At 41.0% G+C, this 26,723-nt stretch overlaps 1 protein-coding gene across 7 annotated transcripts in view; it reads right to left on the bottom strand.

Annotated features, from left to right (window-relative positions):
• Positions 1-26,723, bottom strand: part of dyrk1aa (dual-specificity tyrosine-(Y)-phosphorylation regulated kinase 1A, a) — a 113,020-nt gene that overhangs the window by 51,337 nt on the left and 34,960 nt on the right. For 6 of the 7 annotated variants that reach the window (XR_008724485.1, XM_055645136.1, XM_055645137.1 and 3 more), the window contains exons 2-3: positions 25,053-25,124; positions 89-288 (exon numbers count right to left, since the gene is read on the bottom strand). Coding sequence is in view for 6 of the 7 variants with exons in the window: in XM_055645136.1 (XP_055501111.1) it covers positions 89-288; positions 25,053-25,062 (210 nt within the window). In the remaining variant the exon portion in view is untranslated. Of the gene's footprint in view, positions 1-88; positions 289-14,805; positions 15,011-25,052; positions 25,125-26,723 lie in introns of all 7 variants that reach the window. The other variant, XM_055645135.1, reaches the window with a different exon arrangement.

The raw sequence follows: 26,723 nt of genomic DNA, 5'->3' as shown, positions 1-26,723 counted from the left end.
TGTACATCAATTAAGCAAATTGTTCCTGAAATTGGCAAGCAGAACTTGAATGAAGTTGATAGTCTATATGTTCTTAAATCAAGCATACCTGATTAGTTACAGTTGGTTGAAGTTGGTCAGTGTATGATAATGCAGGCACCTGCTGGTCATTTACAGTTTGTTGATGACGGTCACTGTATTGCTGGTGAGAATGAGGCACCTGCGTAGCCATTTGAAGGCCAGCAGCATGAAACGAAAATGAAGGAGCAAGCCGAACGGTTGAAGGTTTGCATGCTGAGGTCTCTCCGCCTGTTAAAAAAAAAAACAAGCTTTAAGAATATTAACCAGAAATTTAGTTTGCTTATGATTCTCTTGAAGCTGATAAATCTTACTGGAATATAGTCTGACGATCATCAAGCAGCCACTTTTAGAAACATAGAAAATAGGTGCAGGAGTAGGTCATTCGGCACTTCGAGTCAGCACTGTCATTCAATATGATCATCCAAAATCAGTACCATGTTCCTGCTTTTTTCTCATATCCCTTGATTCCGTTAGCTCCGAGAGCTAAATCAAACTCTCTCTTGAAAACATCCGGTGAATTGGCCTTCACTGCCTTCTGTGGCAGAGAATTCCACAGATTTTTATATTTGAATCTCGGCAGCAAGCATTTAACCCCAATAAATGTAGGAACCAATTTTCTTTCACCATTTGCACACATACACTCTCCAACTCGAGTTGGAATCCTAAAGAACCTTTTTCAACTCACTTTCTGGGACTACACCAAGTGATACCCAACTGATTTTGTTAGTAAAATTAAAAAACAAATGATGAGTAATTATGCTTGTGGGACTATTTTTCATGCTACTAACTACTGGGAAGGATTGAGCGGCAAATTCGCAGGGAAATTTTGGGTGAATGGAAGCTGTAGAGAAGAGTTAAGGGAGACTTTAACTATCCAATTCTAGACTAGAAAAGCACAAACGCAAGAGCAAAGACATGAGGAGTTTCTTAAGCAAGTCCAGGAAAACCTGTTTGATTAATAAGTGTCCATCCAAATTTAAGGTAGCATTGATGGATTTTGTTCTGGGAAATGAACTAGATCAAGTAAGCAAGCATCAGTAGGAGAACTGTTGAGAAATTGAAAACATGAACCGTGGTTTTAGAAAGACGTTGAAAAGGAATGCAGACCATTTCAAGGTCAATTGGAGAAGAGCACATTTCAATAGAATGAGAATATATCTGGCCTGGATAAGCTGGAATCTAAGCTTAGAAAACAAAAATATATATTTTAAATGAGAGGCCATAAAGATGGAGATGTTTCAGCTGCAGTGTAGATAAATCCCCATGAGGGAGTAGGGCAAAGAAATTAAACCCAAAGCTCAATGGATGACCAAAGAGATACAAAGCATTTGATCAAAAAATGTGTCAAAATGCTAATAATGTGTGTGAATCAGGTTGATTGGAGAAAGCTGAGAGGGGAAGTAAAAGCAAAATAATAGGCCAAGACAATGCATATTTTAAAAAAAAAAATGTTTTAACTGACCGCAAGCACAAGAGGGAATGTAAAAATAGCCCAGACACATGAACAAGGAATGGTCTGTCGGAAAAGAGGTGTGACCAGTCAGAGACCAAAACTAAGTCAGTGGTAGCAGCGTAAATATAATACTAGCTACATAATAGGAAAAATAATTGGAGTGGAAAGTTTTCTTTCAAACTGGAGAGAAGAGTTTGGGGATTTCCACAAAATTGGTACTGGGCGACTACTTCTCTTAAAATACATTAACATTGGATTTGGGCACAATTTCCAAACTTGTAGATCCCACAAAACCCAAGGAAGAAATGAACTGCAAGGAGGATCGTCGTATTTGAAGTGGAGACAGACTGCTAAATTGTGCAGATAAGAAATTTAACACAGGGAAATGTTTTGCTGTATTCTTGTCAGAAAAAAATGAGTATAGGTAATACGACAAATCTTTATAAAACACTGCTTTACCGACTTTGAGACCTTAATATTGACAACCTTTGCACAGATAGCCCCCTTAAAAAATGCTCAATAATGGAGATCTTCTGCTGGCTAGAAAGCCATCTGCACTAGGTCACATCTACTCAAAACGCATAGCTCTTACCCGGAGCAAATTTCCAATCACAATCTTAGAGCCTGAATTTGGTTTAACGTTCATGTCTTTTATGATCAAAATGGACCTGTCCCCACAATTGCTTTGAGAGTTGGTTAAGCCTCACCCTCGGTATTACAAAATGCCAATGCTCCCAACAACAGCAATGTTTGTGAACGTAAACATTTAAAACCAGTCAAAGTCTTAAAAATTATACATGCCACGGAAGTGTTCTAAAATTGCAAAATCTTATAACAGCGTTTAATAAATATTTAAAATAACTAGAAATTTAAAAATATATAATTTTCATTTAATCTATCTCTGCTGCCCATTCCTCCCATTAAAATTAATCCTTTCACTGGATATGCACAAATCCAGCAAGCGGATTACCCAAAATGGTAGGAAATGTATGCAAATTTGTTCTCGTGTCCACGGGACTCCAAAAACAGACTAATGGCAGAAGATAGATATTGCAAGAGGATCTGAAGGGTAATTGTTTGAAGATGCAGGTCAATATCTAGAGTCCCATAACAAATGAAGTAATTAGTCGAAAAGATGTAGAAATAACATTGATAAAACAATTATTCCACACTTTCATTTTTAGAGTAAAAGGAACAGTGAATTAAGTTTTGATAGTACTGATATGTACCAACAGTTTCTATCACAGATTTTTGTCATTGCCCGCATTCACCTGTGTGACATCCTTAATTTAGCCACTTAAAAGTTTCTCTCAATAACTGATGAACCATAAACAAGTAAAATTCATTTTACGATCATCAAAGTCTCAGGAAGCTCAATCCAATTATAAACATTCAAAGAAGTAAAGTACACATGCATGGCTGTATTTTCACAGAGCCCGTACAAAAATTCTGCACGTTAAACAAAAAAAAAATCACTTAACTCCAAGTAATAACTTAATCCCAAAAACAAATGAAGTACAAAAGATGGGCTGAGTTTAATATTTCCATGCCCTTCTTGACAGACTGTTTCACTAACAAAAACAATAGTGTGGGTAGGTTTTAAAAAAAGTCACAGATGTATCATGCTATTTGAAGAAAATTAAGCCTTCGAGAAAAAACGACGGTAACATTTTTACAAATTCCGGTAGACATTTTCACCCTGGAGTCCAAAATCACGTCACCCCCCTCCCCGTTATTCGAAAGATGCAGCCGGAAATCGGGACGTTGACTGAAAACTAAAGATCAAAGCTGAAGACTGCGGCGGTCCTTTGTCGATGCTCGCTCGCCGCCTCACCCCATCGGCGCATGGTGGGGAGGTTGCTGCCGCTCTCTGCCTCTGTCACTGCGCTCTCGCTGCACTTGCTCTCTCTGCCCCCCTCCCTCTCTAGTCGCGCCTGCAAGTTGGGGGCTATTCATGAGTGGATGGGGCGGGGGGTGGGGTAAAAGAAGCGAATGAATAATATTAATATAATATCAAGGGTGGGTGCCTGTGTCTGTGCTTGTGCGTGTGTGACACAGCCGCAATGGGCCCCACTCGGTCTAGTATAATACAAAATTTGCATTACCTTTTTTTTTTGCGCTGGATAACAATCATCCGTTATTCGAAAGACACAGCCAGAAATCGGGACGTCAACTGAAGGCCAAAGATCATAGCTGAAGACTGTGGCGGCCCAACTCGTGGTTCTTTGTCGATGCTCGCTCGCCACCTCGCCCCGCCGGCGCATGGTGGGGAGGTTGCTGTCGCTCTCTGCCTCTGTCACTGCCCTCTTGCTGCCCTTGCTCTCTCTACCCCCCCCCCCCTCCCTCTCTAGCCGCACCTGCAAGTTGGGGGCTATGCGTGAGTGGATGGGGCGGGGGATGGGGTAAAAGGAGCGAATTAATAATATTAATATAATATCATGGGTGTGTGTCTGTGTCTGTGCCTGTGCGTGTGCGTGTGCGTGACGCCGCCGCAATGGGCCCCACTCGGTCTAGTACAATACAAAATTTGCTTTACCTATTTATTTATTTTTTTGCACTGGATAACAATCATCCGTTACCCATCGGTTCTTTGATTTTCCTACCCTGGCCTTTCCTGCGCCCCATTTTCTCTTCAATCCATTATTGGTAGCAGAGTGGTCATTAAATTCAGTTTACTGTTGGTACTCTTGGAACTCGACATCAACACTTTCTTCTTGACATTTACAAAAGTTTTCCCATTAAAAAAATCATGACTATTTCTTAAGTCTTGATGCCAATTCCAATAATCTATTCTCTACTTTCTCCCCAGTAGAAAACCATAGAAAACTGTCTGCACTTACAGCAGCCAATATTAAAATCTTAACGTAAAGGGTCCAGACCCTAACTGTCCTCTGTCTACTCCCTCCACAAATGCTGCCTGACACATAAATTACACCAGTACTTCGTATTTCACTCAAGATTTCAACATCTGCAGTTCCTTATCTCTCAATATTAAGATCTTAAGTTAGAAATTCAGAAAATTAAAAAAACAGAATTTTGCAAGCAAAATTGTACTTGACTGTCAATTTCAGACAGCCTTATGAAATAGAAATTTGTATTACTATTTTGGAGATGATCATATAACCATATAACAATTACAGCACGGAAACAGGCCATCTCGGCCCTACAAGTCCGTGCCGAACAATTATTTTCCCTTAGTCCCACCTGCCTGCACTCATACCATAACCCTCCATTCCCTTCTCATCCATATGCCTATCCAATTTATTTTTAAATGATACCAACGAACCTGCCTCCACCACTTCCACTGGAAGCTCATTCCACACCGCTACCACTCTCTGAGTAAAGAAGTTCCCCCTCATGTTACCCCTAAACCTCTGTCCCTGAATGACCCATCAAATGTGTAATTGTGCCAATAACCTGAATGGTTTCACCAAGATCAATTAGCTCCATACTATTTCACAAGATTGGTTTAAACATGGACCAAAGAGCCAAATTTCAGATATGAGGTGCGATTAAATGCCTTTGCCATCAAAGCGACTTTTGGCAGAATGAGGCATCAAATATCTGCTAAAAAATGTAATCAAGATAGGCATCCTTGATGATAGAAACTGTCATCTCGAGGCAGTGCCTCACATAGATGCTTTCGGTTGTGGCGAGGGTTGTACCTATGATGGACCAGGCTGAGCCTATCACTCTCTGCAGTTTCTTGCACTCCTGTGCGTTGAAGTTGCCATGCCAAACCATGATGCAACCAGTCAGGATGCTTTCTCCATCTTTAGAAGTTTGTTAGTATTTCCGATGGGAATGGTGATGGACGCACCACACATCGCGGTCCTCCAGTTCTTGCGGACTTCCACTGCTGGAAACGTAGGATTTTGGTGTGTGTGCGCTTAGAATGCTATGTACGACAGTGATCGCAACTTCTACTGAAGCGTGGATGGCCGTGGGCTCGCTAGAAGCTCATCCGCCCTTTGACAGGTCTTGTTTTTGGTCCTGCAGGGGGTCCACAGCCCCCTCCTCACCTGGCAAACCAGGTGGGGGAAACGGTTTAGTCGTCGACTATCCGACCATGGAGCAGGTAGCACGAGATTACATGGTACACGTGGCAGGGGGAACTCCCCCCAACCTAACATAACCAGCACCACTGCGTCACTAATGTTTTCAACGATGATGAATAATGTTTTCAACGTTGATGAGTAGTATTTGGTGACATGCTAAATCTCTACACTTTGAAGAGGCAGCACTGGCTCGCCTTCTTTGTGATTATAGCTACATGCTGGGCCCAGGACAGGTCATCCGAGATGTCAATGGCCAGGAAGTTGAAGCTGGTACTGATCCACAAATGAAAACTGGCACATGGTCTTCCGACTTCCCCTTTCTGAATTCAACGACTAACTCCTTGGTTTTGTTGACATCGAGCGAGATGTTTTTGTTGTCAACACCACTTAATCAGGTGCTGTCTGTCTGTCTCATGTATGCTGACTCATCACCACCCGTGATTCAGCCAACAGCGGTGTCATCAGCAAATTTATAGATGACATTCGAGCTGTGCTTAGCCGCACCATCATAAGTGTAAATAATGTAAAACAGTGAGCTAAGCATGCAGTCTCGAGGTGAACATGTGATGATGGTCAGTGATGAGTTGATGTTGTTACTGATCTAAACTAATTGAGGTCAGCTGATGGAAAAAGTCAAGAATTCAGTTGCAAAGGGTACAGAAATCTCGACTTAGAAACATTGCCATTCAATGCTGGAAAATCGCTCAATGCCATCTTTTCAAAGGTAATAAAAAATCAGAAATAAATGTTAGATTTGCCATAGATATGATGCTACACAATAAAAGATAAAACTACATTTTTGCAGTAGATATTCAACGATAGGATTTCAGCTTCCACCAATTTAAAAATGCAATACAGTACATTTACATCAGCTATCCATATTTTTGCAAATCAAACTTATTTCAGGATCACTGCTGGGGAATAAAATACTAACATTGGAGAACCTGCTGAGATATTCAACACCTAATGAGCTGTAACAATAATAAGAACTCCCCAAATGCAGAAAAGTATTGAACTCTGTTCACCTAATAGTTCTGCAGCAAAATTTCCCATTTCATTTGAAACCACTCACATGCAGCAAGGTATACACGACAATGGTAATGAGTTGGGTGTACTTCCCAGTATTAGATTAATAATGAAACAAATAAAGAGGCGGTGGTGGAAGCAGATACGATAGTGGCATTTAAAAGGCTTCCAGATAGACACATGAATATGCAGGCAGAGATTAGTTTACCTTGTCATATTTTTTGGCATAGACATTGTGGGCCAAAGAGCCTGTTCCTGTTCTGTACTGCAGTGTTGTGAAAGGAATGTGCAGTGAAAAACTACTTACGATCCAATCAAATCAACAAATAGTATACATAAATACAATCAAGCCAAACAAGTACAAAAGATAGAGCAAAGAGAAAGATACCAGAATGCAGCAAAATAGCGAGAAAGTCCAATGTCTGCAATGAGGTAGGCTGGAAAATCGGCAACATACCAAAGCATATGGAAAGACCGTTCAAAAGTCTGATAACAGAGAGGAAGAAGTTGTACCACTTTCAAGCTTCTGTATCTTTTGGGAGCAGGGAAGAAGAGGAAGTGGGAAAGGTTCTTGATTATTTTGGCTGCTTTCCCAAGGCAGCATGAAGTATAGATGGAGTCTGCAGTTTCTTCCAGTCTTGAGCAGAACTGTTCCCAAACTAAGCTATGATGCAACCCGACAGCATGCTTTCAACGATGCATCTGTAGACATTTGTAACAATCATTGCAGATATGCCTAATTTTCTCAGTCTCCTGAGGAAGTAGAGGCGTTGGTGTGCTTTATTGGCTGTAGCATCAATGCGATTGATTCAGGACACATTGTTGATAATATTTATGCCTCAGAAAATGAAGCTCTCAACCATTTACACTTCGGCACTATTGATGCTGATTGGGGCATGTAGTCCACCACACTTCCTGAAGTCAATGACTAGTTCCTTTGCCTTGCTGACCTTGAGGGAGAGGTTGTTGTCCTGGCATTTTGTTATTAAACTCTCTATTGCCTTCCTGTGCGCCATCCCATCATTGTTTGAAATCCAGCCCACAGGTAGTGTCATCTGCAAGCTTGAAGATGGCGTTTGAGCCGAATGTGGCTGCATAGTCTGTTTCTTTCCAGTTGATTAGTTGCTGGAAAGTTTATTTTTTAAAGTTTGTATCTTTTACATTCAAATCCTTCAATAAACATGACACTGGAGGAAAAGGATGCTTTCAGTTTACCCAAGCATTCCTTAATTCAAGAGGATGCAGTTCTTGTATGGTAATATTTTCCCAACACCAGAGAATCATGTCACCCCTTGGTTAGTTCCATGCAAGAATTCATCGTCAATATTATCTCTACAATAATTTAAAACTCTGCATTCTACAAAAATGAATGCCTTCAAAAACCTCGTCAAAAAGAAAGCCTGTTGCAGAATGATGTACAAGCATTCTCAAATCATTGTTCCTGATATAGAAACTTCTCAAGGTCCTCTGTTGCATTTGTGTCCAAAGAACTACAGATGCATCCATCTCTTAAGTTTCAAATATGTTTTAACATCAAATGGTGGGTAGATAGAACCAGCTGCCGGAGGAAGCAGTTGTGGCAAGCACAATAATAACATTTCAAAGACCATTGGACAGTTACATGGATAGGAAAAAACAAACTGTTGAATTCTATTGGCAGAACAGGCAGCACCTTTGGAGGAATTGGACAAAGTGCAAGTGATTGGCAATGCGGTCGCCTAATCTATGCTTGGTCTCACGAATTTAAAGGAGACCACATCGTGACCAGCAAAAGTAGATGACATTAGAGAAGGTGCGCACAAACCTGGAAGGACTGCTGGGGATGCTCAATGGCTGTGAGGGATTACCTATGTGAACAGGTGTTGCATCTCCTGTGGTTGCAGGGTTAAGTATCTTGGGAGGGTATGGCATGGGTGGGACAGGATAAGTTAACAAAGGTGTTGTGGAGGGAGCAGACGCTGCGGAATGTGGTGGGAAGAAGTGTGATCACAATGAAGATGGCGGAAATGTCAGAGAATGGTGTGTTGAATGTAGTCAGGAGGGATGAAAGGCAAGGACCAGTAGGGGAACCCCCCCCCCCCCCCTCCCCAATAGCATGTATTCAAAGTTGGCATGTAACAAACAAAGGCATGGTTAATTGTTTTTCAATCTGGAGTAAGGTGAATAGTGGCTTTATGCACGGGTAAGTATTGGGTCTGTTGCTTTATTGATTGATATCAATGACTGACATCTGGTGGAACAAGCCATAACTTTTACATTTGTGGAAGACAAATCTTAGGAGTGTTATGAACTGCAAAGAGAACATCAATACACAGCAACAGCCAACATACAGGTGGTAGAACAGCAAACACATGGCAGATGAAATTTAACGTGGAGAAATGAGATGTAGCATTTTGGTTAAAAAACAAATAGCAATATAGAAAAAAAGATCAAAATCAGGAAAAGCTGGGCATGTTTACCAGGTCAAGTAGCAACTGTAAAACAGGAAATAGGTTTAACGTTGACTTCTCTAACTTCAAATATCCCTTACTTTCCCTCTCTCTATCCCCTCCCCCTTCCCAGTGTTCCCACAAGACTTACTGTCTCCGACTACATTCTATCCTTGTCTCACCCACTCCCCTGACATCAGTCTGAAGATGGCTCTCGACCAGAAACGTCACCCATTCCTTCTCTCAAGAGATGCTGCCTGTCCCGCTGAGTTACTCCAGCATTTTGTGTCAACATTCAATTTAAACCAGCATCTGCAGTTTTTTGTTACACTATAGGTTTAACGTCTCAGGTTGTACACCCATTGACACTGCCCCAAATAGTGACCTGGAGGCATAAATCATTTATTGTTGGGCATGTTGCAAGAGTGGTTAATAAGAGCCAACCAATTCTGGACTTTATCAAAAGAGGCACAGAGTATAAAAGCAGGCAACATTTCCACAGCTTTATAAAACACCGGTCCACCCTCAAATAGAATATTGCGTTCAGTTCTGACCATCAGATTATAAGAAGGATGTGAAGGCAATAGGGAGGGTCCAGAGATGACTAGGATGATGCCAGAGAATAATTATTTTAGTTAGAAGAAGACACAGGGTTTGTTTTCTTTGGTGTGAAAAGGCTACGGTGAAACTGATAGCAGAATACAAAATTATGAGAGGGTGCACAAAAAGGATAAATAGAAAGAATCCTCTCCTAATTGTAGATGTATTGAAAACTAGATAGTGTAGGTTTCGGGCAACGTTTGAAAGGTTTATAGGTTTTCTGATGATATTTTTTTTTACCCAAATGATAAACAGCTGGTAACTGGAACACTGACCGAGAGAGTGGTGGAGGCAGCTATTCTCATAACATTGGATGAAAATATTAAGAAAATACGAGCACTTAAATTACAAAGGAACAGCATGGCGTGGACCAGGTTTTGGTAAATGGGATGATTACTTGTTGGTCAGCATGAACATGGTGGGCAGAGGGGCGACATCTCTGAGACTCGGACACAACTGCTATGGTAACTTGACATTCAAACCCATGGAATATGACTACGGCAATCTTGATCCTCCTATTACATTGCTGGTTGCATTACAGAAATATACTCCCTCTCCCCAAGAAAATAAGGTGAGTTAATCATAAACTGGATTCAACAGTAAAATTCCCTACCTTTCTTTCCAACTAGGTAGCATATTTACTGATTCCTCAATCAAAAAACAGATGAAATTGTGATCGTCACAACTGCAGTTTTGATAAGAGTCAAACTTTGATTTAGGTATATGGTTAGGTTCAGATACGGTTTTTAGCAAAACATCATTTACACACCTTTCTCAAAAATAACATGTTTCTTTGGACTTTGTGTCCCATTTAAAAATGAAATGGGAAAAGGGAATCACGAATGTGAACCATGGCTACCACTGCACTTCCAGCACAAGATCCATACCAAGAAATTATGCATAACAGAACCTAAATCTGCATGGCAATGAGCCTCTGGGCCAGTGTGCCAAATGCATTGTGGTTCACAGATCTAAAAATTTGAGGGAACAGGAAGTTTTTGATTCTTGAAGCAACAAGGATAAAAAAAAAAGCATACGAACAGGCAAAAAGCAAATAAGACATGAGGCAGTGGGGTTGGACAAAGGAAAAGTGATGCATTGAAAATGAGAAGTGCAAGTATAGCAGTGTAGAGGCAAACTTCAAGAAATAATGCACTGCTGATGCTGGTTTACCAAGAAAGAGACAAAATGCTGGAGTAACTCAGCAGGCAGACAACACCCTCGGAGAGCATGGATAAGTTTTGAGTCGGGACTGAAGAAGGGTCCCGACCCAAAACATAATCTATTCCTGTTTTCCCGGGATGCTGCCTGACCCACTGAGTTACTCCAGCATTTGTCTCTTTCCACAAATCGAAGGCTTTACGGCAGCAAGATAAAATGGAGAAGTTGAAGGTTTTATCAATTTATGTGAAGGTCAAGATTGTGTAAACAGGAGGGCAAACATGTGGGAATTGAGAGCATAGATGTTTAAAATCGAAATCACTAAGAATGTAGAAAAACTTTTGTGTGAAGTAGCAAAGTAGTCCATAAGTTGCACCTAAAAGTTTGAACAGTTTTTGATTTTTTTTTTGGTGTTCAGCAAAAATTGGTTAGTTTCAGTTATAAAAAAAACACATTCAATATGATCTCTGAAAGCACAAGCAAATAGAAGTAATTGAAATATCTAATTCTGCAAACTACCTAGAATGCGGTTTAATTATTTGAAGCAGCCCAATTTTAGAGAAATATGCATGCAGGATCCCTTTCACCTGTTGGATAAAAAAAATTAACTGGCCTTAATTCTGCTCCTTGGGAAGTACATTTATTTAGATTACTTTACCCATATAAGCAGAAATGTGTAAGCAAATTTAAATGACAATCTGTTATGAGACAGTCTTAACACACAGTTGTAACATCTCATTGGTTTTGTTACCAAGACTGTTAACTGCATGGTTTAATACTGAAAACCCTCACATTTCTAAGAACAAATTCTCTCAGAATCACTGCCCACATTTTCACTCTTGTGGGTTTCTTATGCCGTCAGACTATTAGCCAGTGTATGCCACAGACAAATAGCATTGTTTGTGTTTTGGAAGTCACACAGAACTCTGAACGCAAATTGAAATTCGGCAGGGTTGCCATTTATCAGATAAATCAAATTGTAATCAGTGTTATGAAAACTGAAATGGGATTTCATGAGAAAACTCTCCATTCAAGACATACATATGAAAATAATGATAGCTACAACTTAGGCCTAAAACATCGCTGAAGTTTAATTTCACTACATTTATAACTTTACCTCCCCCAAAACTTGAGAAATGGTCACATAGCAATTATTTCCATTTGCTCTTCCTCACATAATGAAGGTCATATTTTAGTTTAATTTATTGTCAAGTGTACCAAGGCACAGTGAAAAGTTTTGTTGTTGCGTTCTAAGTCAGGGACTATACATGATTACAATCGAGCTGTCCAGTGTATAGATACATGACAAAGAGAATAACATTTAGTGCAAGATAAAGTCCAGTTAAATCCGATTAAAGATAGCCTGAGGGTCTCCAATTAGGTATATAGTAGCATAGGTTTGCTCTCTAGTTGGCGATAGTATGGTTCAGTTGCCTGAAAATGTCTAGGAAGAAACTTTCCGGAATCTGGAGGAATAGGTTTTCACACTTCTGTACCTCTAGTCTTATGGTAGAGGAGAAAAGGGAGTGAGGGAACGAGAGAGAGGGAGAAGTGAGACTTGTCCTTGATTATGCTGGTGAATTTACAGAGGAAGCGTGAAGTGTTGATGGAGTCAATGGAAGGTAGGTTAGGTTTATGTGATAGTCTGGGCTACATCCACAATTCTCTGCAAGTTCCTACAGTCTTGGGTGGAGCTGTTCCCTAACCATGCTGTGATGCATCCCGATAAAATGCTTTCTACTGCACATCCGTAGAAGTTGGTGAAAGTTTTTGAGGACATGCCACACTTCCTAAGCCTTCTAAGGAAGTAGAGGCATTGATGTGCTTTCTTGGCCATTGGTTTGATATGGCTAGCCCAAGACAAGTAGCTGGTGATATCTACTCTGAAGAACTTGAAGCTTTCAAACATCTCTACTTCAATGGTGTCAATGTATACTGGGGTATGTGTACCACTTTGTTTCCTGAAATCAATTACCATCCCCTTTGTCTTTCTGACATTGAGAGAAAGGTTGTTGTCTTGACACCAGGCCACAAAGTTCTCAATCTCCTTCCTGTACTCCATCTCGTCATTTATTTGATATTCAGCCCACCATGGTGTTTTCGTCCACAAATTTGTAAACTGAATTGGATTTGTACTTGGCTGTAAAATCGTGCATGAATAAGGACTAAAGAAGGTGGCTGAGAACACATCTTTGTGGAGATAAGACACAAAAAGCTGGAGTGACTCAGCGGAACAGGCAGCATCTCTTCAGACCCGAAACGTCACCAATTCCTTTTCTCCAGAGATGCTGCCTGGCCCGCTGAGTTACTCCAGCTTTATGTGTCTATCTTCGGTTTAAACCAGCATCTGCAGTTTCTTCTTACACATCCTTGTGGAGCACCAGTGTTAAGGATTATCACAGAGGATGATTGTTCCCCCAACCTCACTGGAGTCTGTTGGTCAGGAAGTTGAGGATCCAGTTGCTGACATGAGCGCTGACTCCAAGTTATACGAGTTTGTTCATGAGCTTGTATGGGATATTGGTATTAAAAGCAAACTGCAGTGGGTCAAGGTTGCTTGGCTGACAGGATGCAGATTAGTCTGTCATAAATACTAGGGTTCAATGAAATTCCTTGTCCACACAAAGCTCAGAGTCTAGAGTATACATAATAATGATAGTTATAATAATAAATACAACAGCAAATGCAAAGCAGCAAAGTGTTACAAAGATTGTAGTGCAATATGAAGTAATGCAAAAAAAATGTTCAAGTGCAATGATGGAATTACTGAATGAGATTGAGTTAAAGAGTACTTGGCAGCACCTCCAACAGAAAATAATGTCAGCCACATTCAGAAATAGGCCATGTTTCTCAGGCAGCATTTTTTTAGAAAGGGAATAGGTGACATGCCGGATCGAGACCTTCCTCAAGCTGAGAGTTAGGGGAGAGGGAAAGTAGAGATATGAAATGGTACAGAACTAATCAATACTCGCCTGACTCAGTCTGAGGAAGGGTTCTTGACCCGGAACGTCACCTATTCCTTTTCTCCAAAGATTCTGCCTGACCCGCTGATCCAGTCCATCATTTTGTGTCTGTATTCAATAATCACGATGGTTCAGCATCTGGCTGTGGTAAAAGGAACGGGGCTGACAGATGCAGTTGCCCAATCTATTGCATTTTACATTGATTACCTACGATTTCTCAGGTGAATTATTTTTGTGCTCCCCTCCACTAAACTGGGGCCCCAATTCCTGCATTCTCTTGAAACTCACCTGGTTCTGTTGGCTGTGCTCTTTTTAAACTTACGTTTTTTTGTTCCCTGCAGTCACTTTAAACTTGGGAGTTCATTGTAAAATTTATTTGGTGTAACATCTAAAGTGAATTAAATCTGCAATGGAGCATTAATAGAATGACATCCGGAAAATCTGTTAGTCTGGCACTAAAGTTTCAAGCTTGCTGGATTAAAGGGGTTTAACTGTAGGCTGTTACTTTTAGAAAGCAAAATATTTCAAATTTTCTGAATAATTTTCTTCACAACTCTACCTATTTTTTGAAAGGTCTATTATTTAATTGAACAAGTCTGACTATGAAACATTTCAGTAAGAATCATCTTCCACCTGAACTTTCCATTACAAACAAATCATGATACGTGCATTTCATTATCTGGGGTGGTAACAGGGATAGTCTTCTCTCTTCAATAACATAACCATATAACAATTACAGCACGGAAACAGGCCATCTCGGCCCTACAAGTCCGTGCCAAACAACTTTTTTTTCCCTTAGTCCCACCTGCCTGCAGTCATACCATAACCCTCCATTCCCTTCTCATCCATATGCCTATCCAATTTATTTTTAAATGAATGAAATTGAAATGGCAGGGTGAATCTCAGCAAAAGCCAATATGGTAAATCGAGTTTCACTGTACCTTAATTGGTACACGTGACAAAATATCCTTTGAAGATTCAATTAATTCCAAAAGCACAAATTGGACCACTTCTAGAGCTGTCCTATGAGTAACAACACTCCTTTTCAGACCTACTTGTCATTGATTCTGTCAATGGGGTGATGTCATCTGTTGACAATGCTGTCCAGTTGTCTGCCTCATGAGAGAATTCAGTTAGGGATGACGATTCAGATAACTTGGATTCTATTCACAAAGCACAATGGTGTATTCGCTCCCTCGTCAAGGCCATCTAACAGCAAATTTAAACTATCCTTCCATATCCTTCCATATATAGTGGGTACTGAAAATAGAAATACAGCAGCTTAGAAGGAAAAATTGTGATTTAATTCCTAATTTTCAAATATTTTTCATTAATGACAGTTATTATGATTAGACCATACACAAAACCTTGTAAATAAGAAGTCATGAATCAGCTGCTCACAAATAGCATATTTTGCATAAATTGCCAATCTTTCCATATATTCCACAAACCCAAACAAACATCAGTTTCATGATGACCTACCACTGTGAATTTTGTAGAACTAAGATGGTTCTAAACAAAAATCTAATTTAAAAATAGCTCATAGCAAACAATTTCATTGCATGGACCAGAAGTAGACACCATACAAAAGTTACATTAATCAAAAATCATTGCAGAATACAATCATCAATTTTACTGTTATCATATCCTCTTCTCCATTGTGACAGGATACTGGTAAAATATATATACCGAGTAAGAAAGTAATCTCTGTCAATAAATTCAGAAGAAATTGCTGACTTTTATCAATGAAGTGCATTCAACCTTTATTACTTAAATTATGAGGTTTCTGCCACCTCCACACAAACCAGGGTTTACTTTAAATAATAATCAGACTGCATGAAAAATAGTATGCAATATCAATCTTGTGATATCCATTCACAATCAGAATTTTTTTCAAATTTGTACCTATGACTCATCAGAAGCTTTTTTCCCCCAAGTTGCACATACACTTGACACTTCCGTATTCATATCCAGGTTTCCTTGAGGCCAGATCCTTTAAGGATTAAATGTACAAATCTCCCATCCTGACTCAAATCCTAACTATCTATCATCGGAAATTCAGATATGCAACCTTTCTGTCTGAAGGGTATCAACCCGAAACGTCTCTCCAGAGATGCTGCCTGTCCCGCTGAGTTACTCCAGCATTTTGTGTCTATCTTCCCAGCGATACTGTGTCTGATTGCTTCATAATACAGAAAATGGGACACAATTCAAAAAATGGATCTTACTGCAGCTTACAGGTTAAGAATATCACTCACCAGCCTTTGTCGAGGAAATGACTATTTATAGTATACTTAGTATTATCTGCAATTCATAGGTTAGAGTTTGTTTAAAAGGGAAATGTATCCAGTAGATAGATGGGTCAATTTCAATTAACAGCTAAATTAGGTGTGATATGCAAGTAGCTGATTAGCTGAAAAGTGGCACACATGGTTGGAGGTGCTCAAATGGAACACTGACAGAGCAGTGGGTATGCAGGGAAAATGTAAATTGCTTTGCAACTTAAAAACTTGAATTTCACCCCAACTGAAATCATTGCCCATTATTTGATGGCCCCAGCTATGCCTGCCTCTTTGTAGGGTACGTCAAACAATCCTTGTTCGAGACGTACCAGGGCCTCATCCCCGACCTCTACCTCCGCTACATCGATGATTGCATTGGTGCTACCTCCTGCACCCATACACAACTCACTAACTTCATCAACTTTCCCTAACTTCCATCCGGCACTATCTCCATCGCAGGTGATAGACTTTTGACCAACATCCACGATAAACCCACTGAATATCTCCATTGCTATCTAGACTACACTTCTTCCCACCCTGCTTCCTGTAAGGACTCCATCCCCTACTCCCAATTCCTCCGTCTACGCTGCATCTGCTCCCAGGATGCTCTTCAGGGAATGGGGGTTCCCCACCCCTACCATAGATGAGGCTCTCACCAGGGTTTCTTCAATACCCTGCAACACTGCTCTCTCTCCCCATACCCCCCACTCGGAACAAGGGCAGTCCCCCTAGTCCTCACCTTCCACCCCACAAGCCGTCACATACGACAAATAGTCCTCCGTCATTTTCGCCACCTCCAACGTGACCCCACCACTCGCCACATCTTCCCATCTCCTCCCTCCCCCCCCCCCCCCCCCCTTTGCTTTCCACAAAGACCGTTCCCTCCGTAACTCCCTGGTCAATTCTTCCCTTCACACCCACACCACACCGTCCCTGGGCACTTTCCCTTGCAACCGCAAGAGATGCTATACATGTCGCTTTACCTCTCCCCTCGACTCCATTCAAGGACCCAAGCAGTCGTTCCAGGAGCAACAGAGGTTCACCTGCACCTCCTCCAACCTCATCTATTGCATCCGCTGCTCTAGGTGTCAGCTGGTCTACATTGGTGAGACCAAACGTAGGCTTGGCAATCATTTCGCCGAACACCTCCGCTCGGTCCGCATTAACCAACCTGATCTCCCTGTGGCTCAGCACTTCAACTCCCCCTCCCATTCCGAATCCGACCTTTCTGTCCTGGGCCTCCCCCATTGCCAGTGAGCACCACTGGAAATTGGAGGAGCAGCACCTCATATTACGCTTGGGCAGTCTGCACCCCAGCGGCTTGAACATTGACTTCTCCAATTTCCGGTAGCCCTTGCTGTCTCCTCCCCTTCTCAGCTCTCCCTCAGCCCTCTAGCTCCTCCTTTTCCTTTCTTCTCCTCCTCCCCCCCCCCCCCCCCCCCCCATCCCCCTGAAGAAGGGGGTTTGGCCCGAAACGTTGCCCTTTTCCTTCGCTCCATAGATGCAGCTGAGTTTCTCCAGCATTTTTGTCTACCTTCGATCTTCCAGCATCTCTAGTTCCTTCTTGCCCATTATTTGATGCTTTGGAGTAGACAAATTATTTTTCTTCAATTGAGTAATCTGCACTTAAATTCAGCTCTCATAATTATGTTTACAACTTTATCTATTTTACAACAAATATTTTTTAAACTCTACGCTCGCATACCAACCACAATAATAATTCTTCAATACCATCAACTAATTTGTTATGAACGACCAAACTTAACTCTGAATCATCATGTTAAGCTTTGGTAGGGCATTAAAGACTTTTGACATTCCAGAAGTGCATATGGTGATTTTCCAAATTTGCTGTTTCTGTAAGATAATCTACAATTCAGATTTCACTCATGTATATATTGTTTTGGACATGCCGAATTGTTAAAGTTGCTACATAAATGTAAGTTCATTCTCTTTACTCAAATGCACAGAAACACACTACAGGTGCACAACCTTTTATCCGAAAGCCTTGGGACCAGACACTTGTCGGATTTCGGACATTTTCGGATTTCAGAATGGAAGATTTTTAGCGTAGATTAGGTAGGTAGCGCGGGCGGCTTGAAAAGTCTGGAGCAGCTGCCTCCTCCCCGGAGACCGGGAGAATCATTGCATAAATGTTAGTCAGTTAGTTTGGAGGGATTTTATGTGGTGGTGGTGGTGTAGGGGTGAAGGGGGAAACTTTAATTCTCAGTCCCCTACCTACCTGGTCGGCGACTCCCAACCTCGCGGAGCTGGGGGCTCCGTCCGGCCGCGGGCGGCGCCGGCAACTCTACCCCTGGCTGCGAGGCGCTCCAAATCCAGCGCGGCCCGCGGCCGGACGTCCCAGCTCCGTGAATGTCGGGAGTCGGCGGCGTCGCAGCGCTGGGATACCAGCGGGGAGCGAGCAATGCCTTACCGGGTCGCCGTGCGGCAAGCTCCGGAGCGCTGTGGCCGCCTTCTTCCAACATTCGCGGAGCGTCGCTGGATTTGGAGCCGCGGAGCTGGGGGCTCCGTCCGGCCGCGGGCGGCGCCGGTTGGAGCTCCGACCCCGGCAACTCTACCCCTGGCTGCGCGGCTCCAAATCCAGCGACGCTCCGCGATGTTGTGTGTCGGCGGCCACAGCGCTCCGGACGCTTGCCGCACGGCGACCCGGTAAGGTATTGCCCGCACCCCGCTGGTATTCCAGCGCTGCGACGCTGCCGACTCCCGACATTCGCGGAGCTGGGGCGTCCGGCCGCGGGCCGCGCTGGATTTGGAGCGCCTCGCAGCCAGGGGTAGAGTTACCGGGGTCGGAGCTACAACCGGCGCCGCCCGCGGCCCCACCGGCCACAGCGCTGCGGAGCTTACTGCACAGCGACCCGGTAAGGCATTGACCGCTCCCCGCCTCTCCGACCAGGTAGGGGACTAATAATTAAAGTTTACCCCTTCACATAAAAGCCCTCCAAACTAACTGACTAACATTTAAGCAATGATTTACAGATGTTTAAGCGTCTCCCGGTCTCCAGGGAGGAGGCAGCCGCTACAGTAGTACAGACCTGGGTTGACCGTGGGTCGTTTTGGGTCAGGTTTGGCGCCAAACGCGAGCTTTGGTGCGCAGACGACATCTGGAAAAAATGGCCGGTTTTCGGAGCTTTTCGGTTTCTGGAACACCGGATAAAAGGTTGTGCACCTGTAGTAGCACAACTTAACGAGCACAAATGAAGCCTCTCAACTCGGGGTGTAGTTTTAATAACATAATCAAAGACTTAAGGCTTAACAGAGATTGTTTAACTTTAAGATAGACACAAAATGCTGGAGTAACTCAGCGGGACAGGCAGCATCTCTGGAGAGAAGGAATGGGTGATGTTTCGGGTCTAGACCTTCCTTCAGACTGATGCCAGGGGAGAGGGAGATACATAGATAAGGAAATGCAAGGTGTGAAAACAGAACAGAGGGAAAGAGGCTCAAGGATCATGTAGAATGGATCATTGTTTGCTGGGAGAAGTTTAAAAAAATAACAAAGCAAACAGAGGTAAAATGCAGTCAGAGACAGTGAGACTGGTTGGAGAACAGGGAAGGGGAGGGATCGAGAGAGAAGGGAAAGCAAGGGTTACTTGATCTTAAGAAATAACAATTTTTTAAATTGTACATGATGGGGTGGGAAATATATTAATCAGTTACTATCCTGAAAAATGTGGGGTTTTTTTAATTGAGGGACAGGTTGACTCCATGTAACAAATCTATTACATCTAACTTCATATTTAAAAAAAGAATTCCAATAGCAAAAATAGAGCTTAACTTCCAATACTGCTATTGAGATTTGGCCTAAGAGCTTCTGAAAACGTTTCCCCTGCAGCTAGATCTTTCCTATCCTACTTTGAAATCTCCGCCTGCCTGCAGTAAGCAGGAGCGCTGCAGATCATTAACTACTCATTTATCAACGTCTCTCTGCCAGGCAACACAATGCAGCAGAACTGCACAAAAGTAACCACCATGATCCCAGCAACAGCAATAATTAGCATAGCCTACCAAAGCAACGGCGCCAGATGATTGGCTGTCGTTCAAACTTGCTGATCGAATCACAGTGAGACATGTTAATAACATTGTTCTGTTGCTGGGGTACAACTGCCTGCTCTTGCCCAATAGGAAAACAAGTGGTAAACAAGCAATGAAAATTATGCTTTGTCATAATTCCAAGTTGCTTTTAACCCTTCAAGTAACAGCATGGAACCCAGCAAAAAGTACAAAAGCAAAATGTATAATTTTCACAGAATAAACCAGATACACTGAAAGCCATACAAGTTACAAATCACCACCAAACATTGAACATTCAGCATATCATGCAGTGAAATCAGGATACATACAAATAAAGTTAATAACAAGCTTTGTACAGCATCCATATACCTTTTGCTGGCTAGGGTTATGCATGTTGAGATTCATGCCAACATCCTGCTGACAATTTAATTTTACATATTTCAAAATCTATTTCAAGTGTTACTTTGTTCTCCCTCAAAGGAAAAACATAAATAAAACATTTCCAGATGTCAAATAAATAGCGCTGGTTGATTCAGAAGAACCCAAATAAAATTATCCAACATGGTATAAGATCATCTGCAGTGACATCAAACCACAAGTGTTAGTGCAGTGCCTCAAATGTAAAATGTTTTTGAAGGAATCAAACTGCCTATATATTTGATGGCTTTCCAGACTGGCAATTTGCCCCAGGTGTTAGATGCAGCAACATCTATTGATAATTAAAAACAGAAAATAGGTGCAGGAGTGGACCATTCAGCCCTTTGATTCAGCAGCGTCATTCAATATGATCATGGCTGATCATCCAAAATAAGTACCCCGTTCCTGCTTTCTCCCCATATCCCTTGATTCCGTTAGTCCCGAGCTATATCTAACTCTTTTGAAAACATCCAGTGAATTGGCCTCCACTGCCTTCTGTGGCAGAGAATTCCACAGATTCACAAATCTCTGGGTGAAAAACCTTACTTAGGAGTAGGAGGTCTTTAGTGAAGTTTTCGGCAGCATTACTCAACAAATCCAAAAACACATAAAATAGCTTATGTACTCCTGTATGATGGTGGATAATATATTCAATAAAACAATACTATCTTGTCTGTCATTCCAACGGAGGTGGATGGGGGCAGAATAGATTTGGTCACTAAGCAAACTCCATTAAACTGCAACCAAATTTCATCAAAAATATTAATGATATTCACTATCTCATCTTTTATTCTCCTAACCTCCAACTTGTCCTGATCACTTGATGCCACTTGTTTTAACCAGGTGAAGAAAAAAAAAATCATGAGGTTATCTGAAATTATTTTTCTTTACGAAAGTCACAGTCCATCTAGCATTTAACAACTGAGCAAAGATCTTTAACTTAGGTGACAAAAGGAGGTATTCAGAAATAACTGTGCCCATGCGGGAGGGAGGTTAATACCAGCAAACTTTACATAAGGTGTAAGGTGTCTTTTATAAGGTGCATATTTGTGAGATTTTGAGATCTATTTGGCTTTCAATGGGCAAGGATCAAGAAAGGCTCGAATTGGTGTGCATCTTTAGCATGAACTAGCAAGACATTGTCCCCTATTTATGTGAGGAGAAATTTAAACTAAAGATTACAATTTTTAGGATTATTTATCAGTATTGAACCAACCACCTAATCATTTCACCAGTTAATTTAATTGATGTTAATTTGTGCTGGGCGAACTTCAAATTTATTTGCTGTACTTGCAATGACCTTCAGGGTTAGACAGATATGTTCACTGATAGAAACATAGAAACATAGAAATTAGGTGCAGGAGTAGGCCATTCGACCATTCGAGCCTGAAGACCTCCACAGCCTTCTGTGGCATGGAATTCCACAGATTCGCTGCCCTCTGACTAAAAATTCCTCCTCATCTCCTTTCTAAAGGTACATCCTTTTATTCTGACCCTATGGCCACTAGTGGAAACATCCTCTCCAATTAACAACAAATCTGTGGGGCCGGAGTCACATACAGGTCAAACATAATAATGAGATGTTTCGTTCAGTACAGACATTGAGGGTCGAAGGGCCTGTTCATGTGCTGTACTGTTCCACAACATAAAACTACATAAAGTGCAAGTGTAAAACATAGAAATTAGGTGCAGGAGTAGGCCATTCGGCCCTTCGAGCCTGCACCGCCATTCAATATAATCATGGCTGATCATCCAACTCAGTATCCCGTACCTGCCTGCTCTCCATACCCCCTGATCCCCTTAGCCACAAGGGCCACATCTAACTCCCTTTTAAATATAGCCAATGAACTGGCCTCAACTACCCTCAGTGGCAGAGAGTTCCAGAGATTCACCACTCTCTGTGTGAAAAAAGTTTTTCTCATCTTGGTTTTAAAGGATTTCCCCCCTTATCCTTAAGCTGTGACCCCTTGTCCTGGACTTCCCTAACATCGGGAACAATCTTCCTGCATCTAGCCTGTCCAACCCCTTAAGAATTTTGTAAGTTTCTATGATGATTGCACAATGTTCAATTCCACTTATTATACCTCAACTAATGAAGTGATTCACTTCCATGAGTAGCAGGACCAGACCAAGCTTGGTCTGATAAGTGAGCATTAAGATGTATACACAAAACTCGGCATCTGTGTTCTCTAAATGACATGCAGATGATCTAACAACAAACTAAATAAAAATTACAGTGTCACATGTTCTTCCATTAATACCGGAGATATTTGTTGATGAGATAACTGGCATCACTATCTACAAACTTAAATCAATCAACCATAAGTTATTTAGGTGCAAGAGAAGGTATGCGTCTTTGAGAACAGGCGTCTATTTTTCTGGGTCTATTGACAACATGACTTTCTGATAAAAACATCTACTTTTATGGCTATAATTGCTTCCCAGCATGATCTGGAATTCTACTTCCATTCACAACCTCTTCAATACAGGCCCTTCAGTTTACAAAAGACCAATATATATTTCTGTTCATACAAACAAACATTTGAGAGACCAGCAGGATGGATATGCCAGCTGCTCTTTAGCCATGTGGTGACTAGGTTTGCCGAGATATCTGAAATGCCCCGGTTTAACAAAACGTTAACATTGGTTGGCCTGTGTTGTTACTTAAACATAATGCCAGCAACTGCACATCCGACTTGCAAACAGTTCCCGCGAGAAGTAATCTGGGGAGGACTTGGTCCATGAAGTAATCAAAGACAACCAGTACAACATTCTGAACAATCAATCAAGTGAGATGTGAGCAATCAAGTATGATATTTGTGCCCTACTATATCCATTTTGCACTATCAATTGGCAAACAAAAAATCACCATGACTACTGTAGCAATGGCTCCTTATACAGTCTCTACCACCAATAGTGATAGGTATCTGAGCACCATGATTACTGGGCAATATCTATAATATAGGAAATTAAAAAATGCTGAGATTCTCCTATGAATAAAATCTTGGAGGAGAGGCATATGGTAAAATTGTGGATTTTCCTCAATATCGGTAATATGCATTGCTTTTACGTCAAAATTACTGCATTTGAAACATAAATGTTACGTGTGCTTTCACCATTTTGTTTGCTAAAAGGCAAATGTGAACCCAGATGACAACGTGGTCAGTTTTATTTCATTTTCAATTATTTTGAACTGAAAAATGTAGTAAAACACTGTTAGCTGCTTTCCCTTCAAATAAAATAATGAGAAATCGTTTTAATTATCCCTTTAAGATCAGACAATATCAGCAATTACACCATGCTATACCCGCCAAATGTTTAAGCATAGATGTACACCAAAACCTGTAACACATGAAAAAGAAAAAAACTAAAAATATATATTTTTTAATGGTCTGTGCAGCAAATATGCTTTTCCCACAGCTTCATGTCCCTCTCTCAGCGAGGACAGCTTTATGCAATTACTCTTGCATCTCCTTCATGGCAGCTGATTTCTTCAAACTGTCTTGGTTTCTAACAACAGTACCATTAAATTTCAGGCAGGATCAATAACTTGTGTTAGATGAGACGCATGAGAACAATTATCTAGTCTCTTGGTGCTTTGGTTCCCCAATAGAAATGCTTTTGGGATTAGACTTGCACTACTGGATCAGCGGAAGTCATAACAATGTTGCGATTGCATTTTAACACTAAAGTCCCGATAGTATGTCAATGTTCCATTCCTGATTACATCCAGCAGTTGGCCCATTATGAAGTTTTGACGCAACTTTTAAGTTCATACGTCACTGCAAACTATATCAGATAACTTCCTCTTGAAACTGTCTACGGAGTTGACAGATTTAAGGGGACCAATCTTCCAACAAAGCTTTGGTTTGATTTAGACACAAAATCCTGAAGTAATTCAGCGGGACTGGCAGCACCAGAGAAGGAATGGGTGACGTTTCGGGTCAAGATTTATTTCAGTATGATTTTGGTGTGGGATAATATAGTAAATACAGCAAGTTCATGACTCATTTGTTCAGAATTAATCAATTATAAGAATGGATTCTCAAATTAACAACACGCAAATGTCAGCTTTTAAAAAAATCTCTTCAGTTCAGTCTCCAATTTCTTTCCCAAATCATCTATTTTGTTCCACATCATAATTTGCTAAAAAGGAAAAGTCATCTCACTTTCCCTTCTCCTTTACTCAACTATCTTAAATCATTCACCTCTAGTTACAACTTTAATCACTAGAAATGGCTTCTTGCTGCTTATTCGATCAAAACTATCATAAATCCTAATTAATCAACTCTAATCACCTCTTTAATCTCCTTCATTCTAAGGATATCAATCCCACCTTTGCTCCACATAACTCAAGTTCTAAAATCATGGCATTATTATAATAAATCTGGTTTGCACTTTATACAGTTTCATTCCGTAAAATTCAACACAAACAAGGTGGCATGGTCAACTTTGATTATACCAGCTAGAAGATTATCCGAGGTTTAAAAAAAGCTACACAAAACAAACCAAATTGAGACATTCAGTTGTTGTTGTCTGGCATTCAATGCAATGAAACATTAAAATCAAAGTACCTGTGTGCATTGTCTTCTTCTGTCACGTCTCATATCATTCTCTGTGGGGGATCCAGCAACCAAACCAGTGCTCTATAATAATCAAAAAGTAACAGTAAATAGATACAATATTTACATATTAAATATTAATATAAAAATTACATATTACAAATATCACATATTAGAATTTGACACTATTAGCTAATTATCAATTACCAATTTTGATAGTAAAAAGACAACTGATTTATGAACCGTTATCAAAACTCTTATTCTTTAGAAAAAGAGAATGCCCACAAAGCTAATAAAGCACCTATCTCAACATAGACAACCCGTTAATGTTTAAATTGCTAATTGATGGCAATACTCAAAAATAATATTTTTTTAGCGCGTCTGTTCTGATGCAATACTATAAATGAAGTTATTTGGCACTTCTGAACTTTGGTAAAATATGTAAATCTTGATTCTATATATTCCAATAATCACGAGTACATGACTTTGGGGTTATTTTCTGGCACCCTTTCTTAATTTATTAGGAAATATTTTTAACTTTCAGTGTCCAAACATCATAGCAAATGTCCTTAGTACATCCAACATTATGCAATTGAATTCAACAACCTTCTGGATTTCAGCATCGTGGGAAGGGGAGAGTCAAAAATTAGAGATCAAAGGTTTATGTTCAGAGGGGAAAGATTTAATAAGAACCCGAGTTGTGACCTATTTCAACCTTACTGATAGATACATTTATTTTCAAGACCCGGACAAACTACCAAATTTTGCAGGACTTCAAAAGAGCATTGTCAGGGTATTCACATACAACAGAGAGAATAACAGCAGTAGGAAGCCAAAACATTCCCTACCGCCCACTGAAGAAAATGCTTTACAAATACATTCTAAGGAAGAGTTATAAATCACGTGTGTAAATGTTCAGCTGGATGCCCAATGATGTGTCAGGGACCAACATCCTTGCCAAGAGGTTCACTAGTGTCACTCAGGAGGGTTTAAAGTAGAGTGGTAGGGGGCTTGAACCCAGAGTAGGTGAACAAATGGAAGGACTGATGGGAATGTAGAGGTTAGGACCACTTAGTGGGACAGGCAGGAAAAGGTTAAAGAACATGGTGAAACTGATGGGCTGATGTTTGTTTAATTCAAGTATCGTGGATAAAGCAGTTGAACAGAGCCTGGATCAGTGCTTGGAACTATGATGTGGTGGCCATTACGGAGACTTGGTTGCAAGAGGCACAGGACCGTCAGCTCAATATTCCAGAATTTCGATGATTCAGATGCGATATAATGGAATGTTAAAGAGGCGGAGGAGTTGCTCTACTAATCAGGGAATATGTTACGGCAGCACACAGAGATGACATACTGGAGGGTTCGTCCACTGAGGTGATATGGGTAGAGCTCAAATATAAGAAAGATACAACCACTATAATGGAATTATATAGACCTCCCAATAGTCGCTGGGAGATAGAGGAACAGATATATTGACAGATTACAGAAAGATGCATAGTGTGAGACTTTAACTTTCCCATATTGACTGGGCCTTGCACAGTGCCAAGGCTTACAGGGGAAGAATTTGTTAGGTGTATCCATGTGGATTTTATGAAATATTATGTGGATAGTTCAACTCGGAGAGAGGCCATACTAGACTTTGTATTGAAAATCAAGCCTGGTCAGGTGATTGGTGTTTCA

Source organism: Leucoraja erinacea, chromosome 13, assembly GCF_028641065.1.
Source record: "Leucoraja erinacea ecotype New England chromosome 13, Leri_hhj_1, whole genome shotgun sequence".
In the NCBI taxonomy this organism is placed as follows: Eukaryota; Metazoa; Chordata; class Chondrichthyes; order Rajiformes; family Rajidae; genus Leucoraja; species Leucoraja erinaceus.
This window is presented reverse-complemented; position numbering and strand designations above follow the sequence as displayed.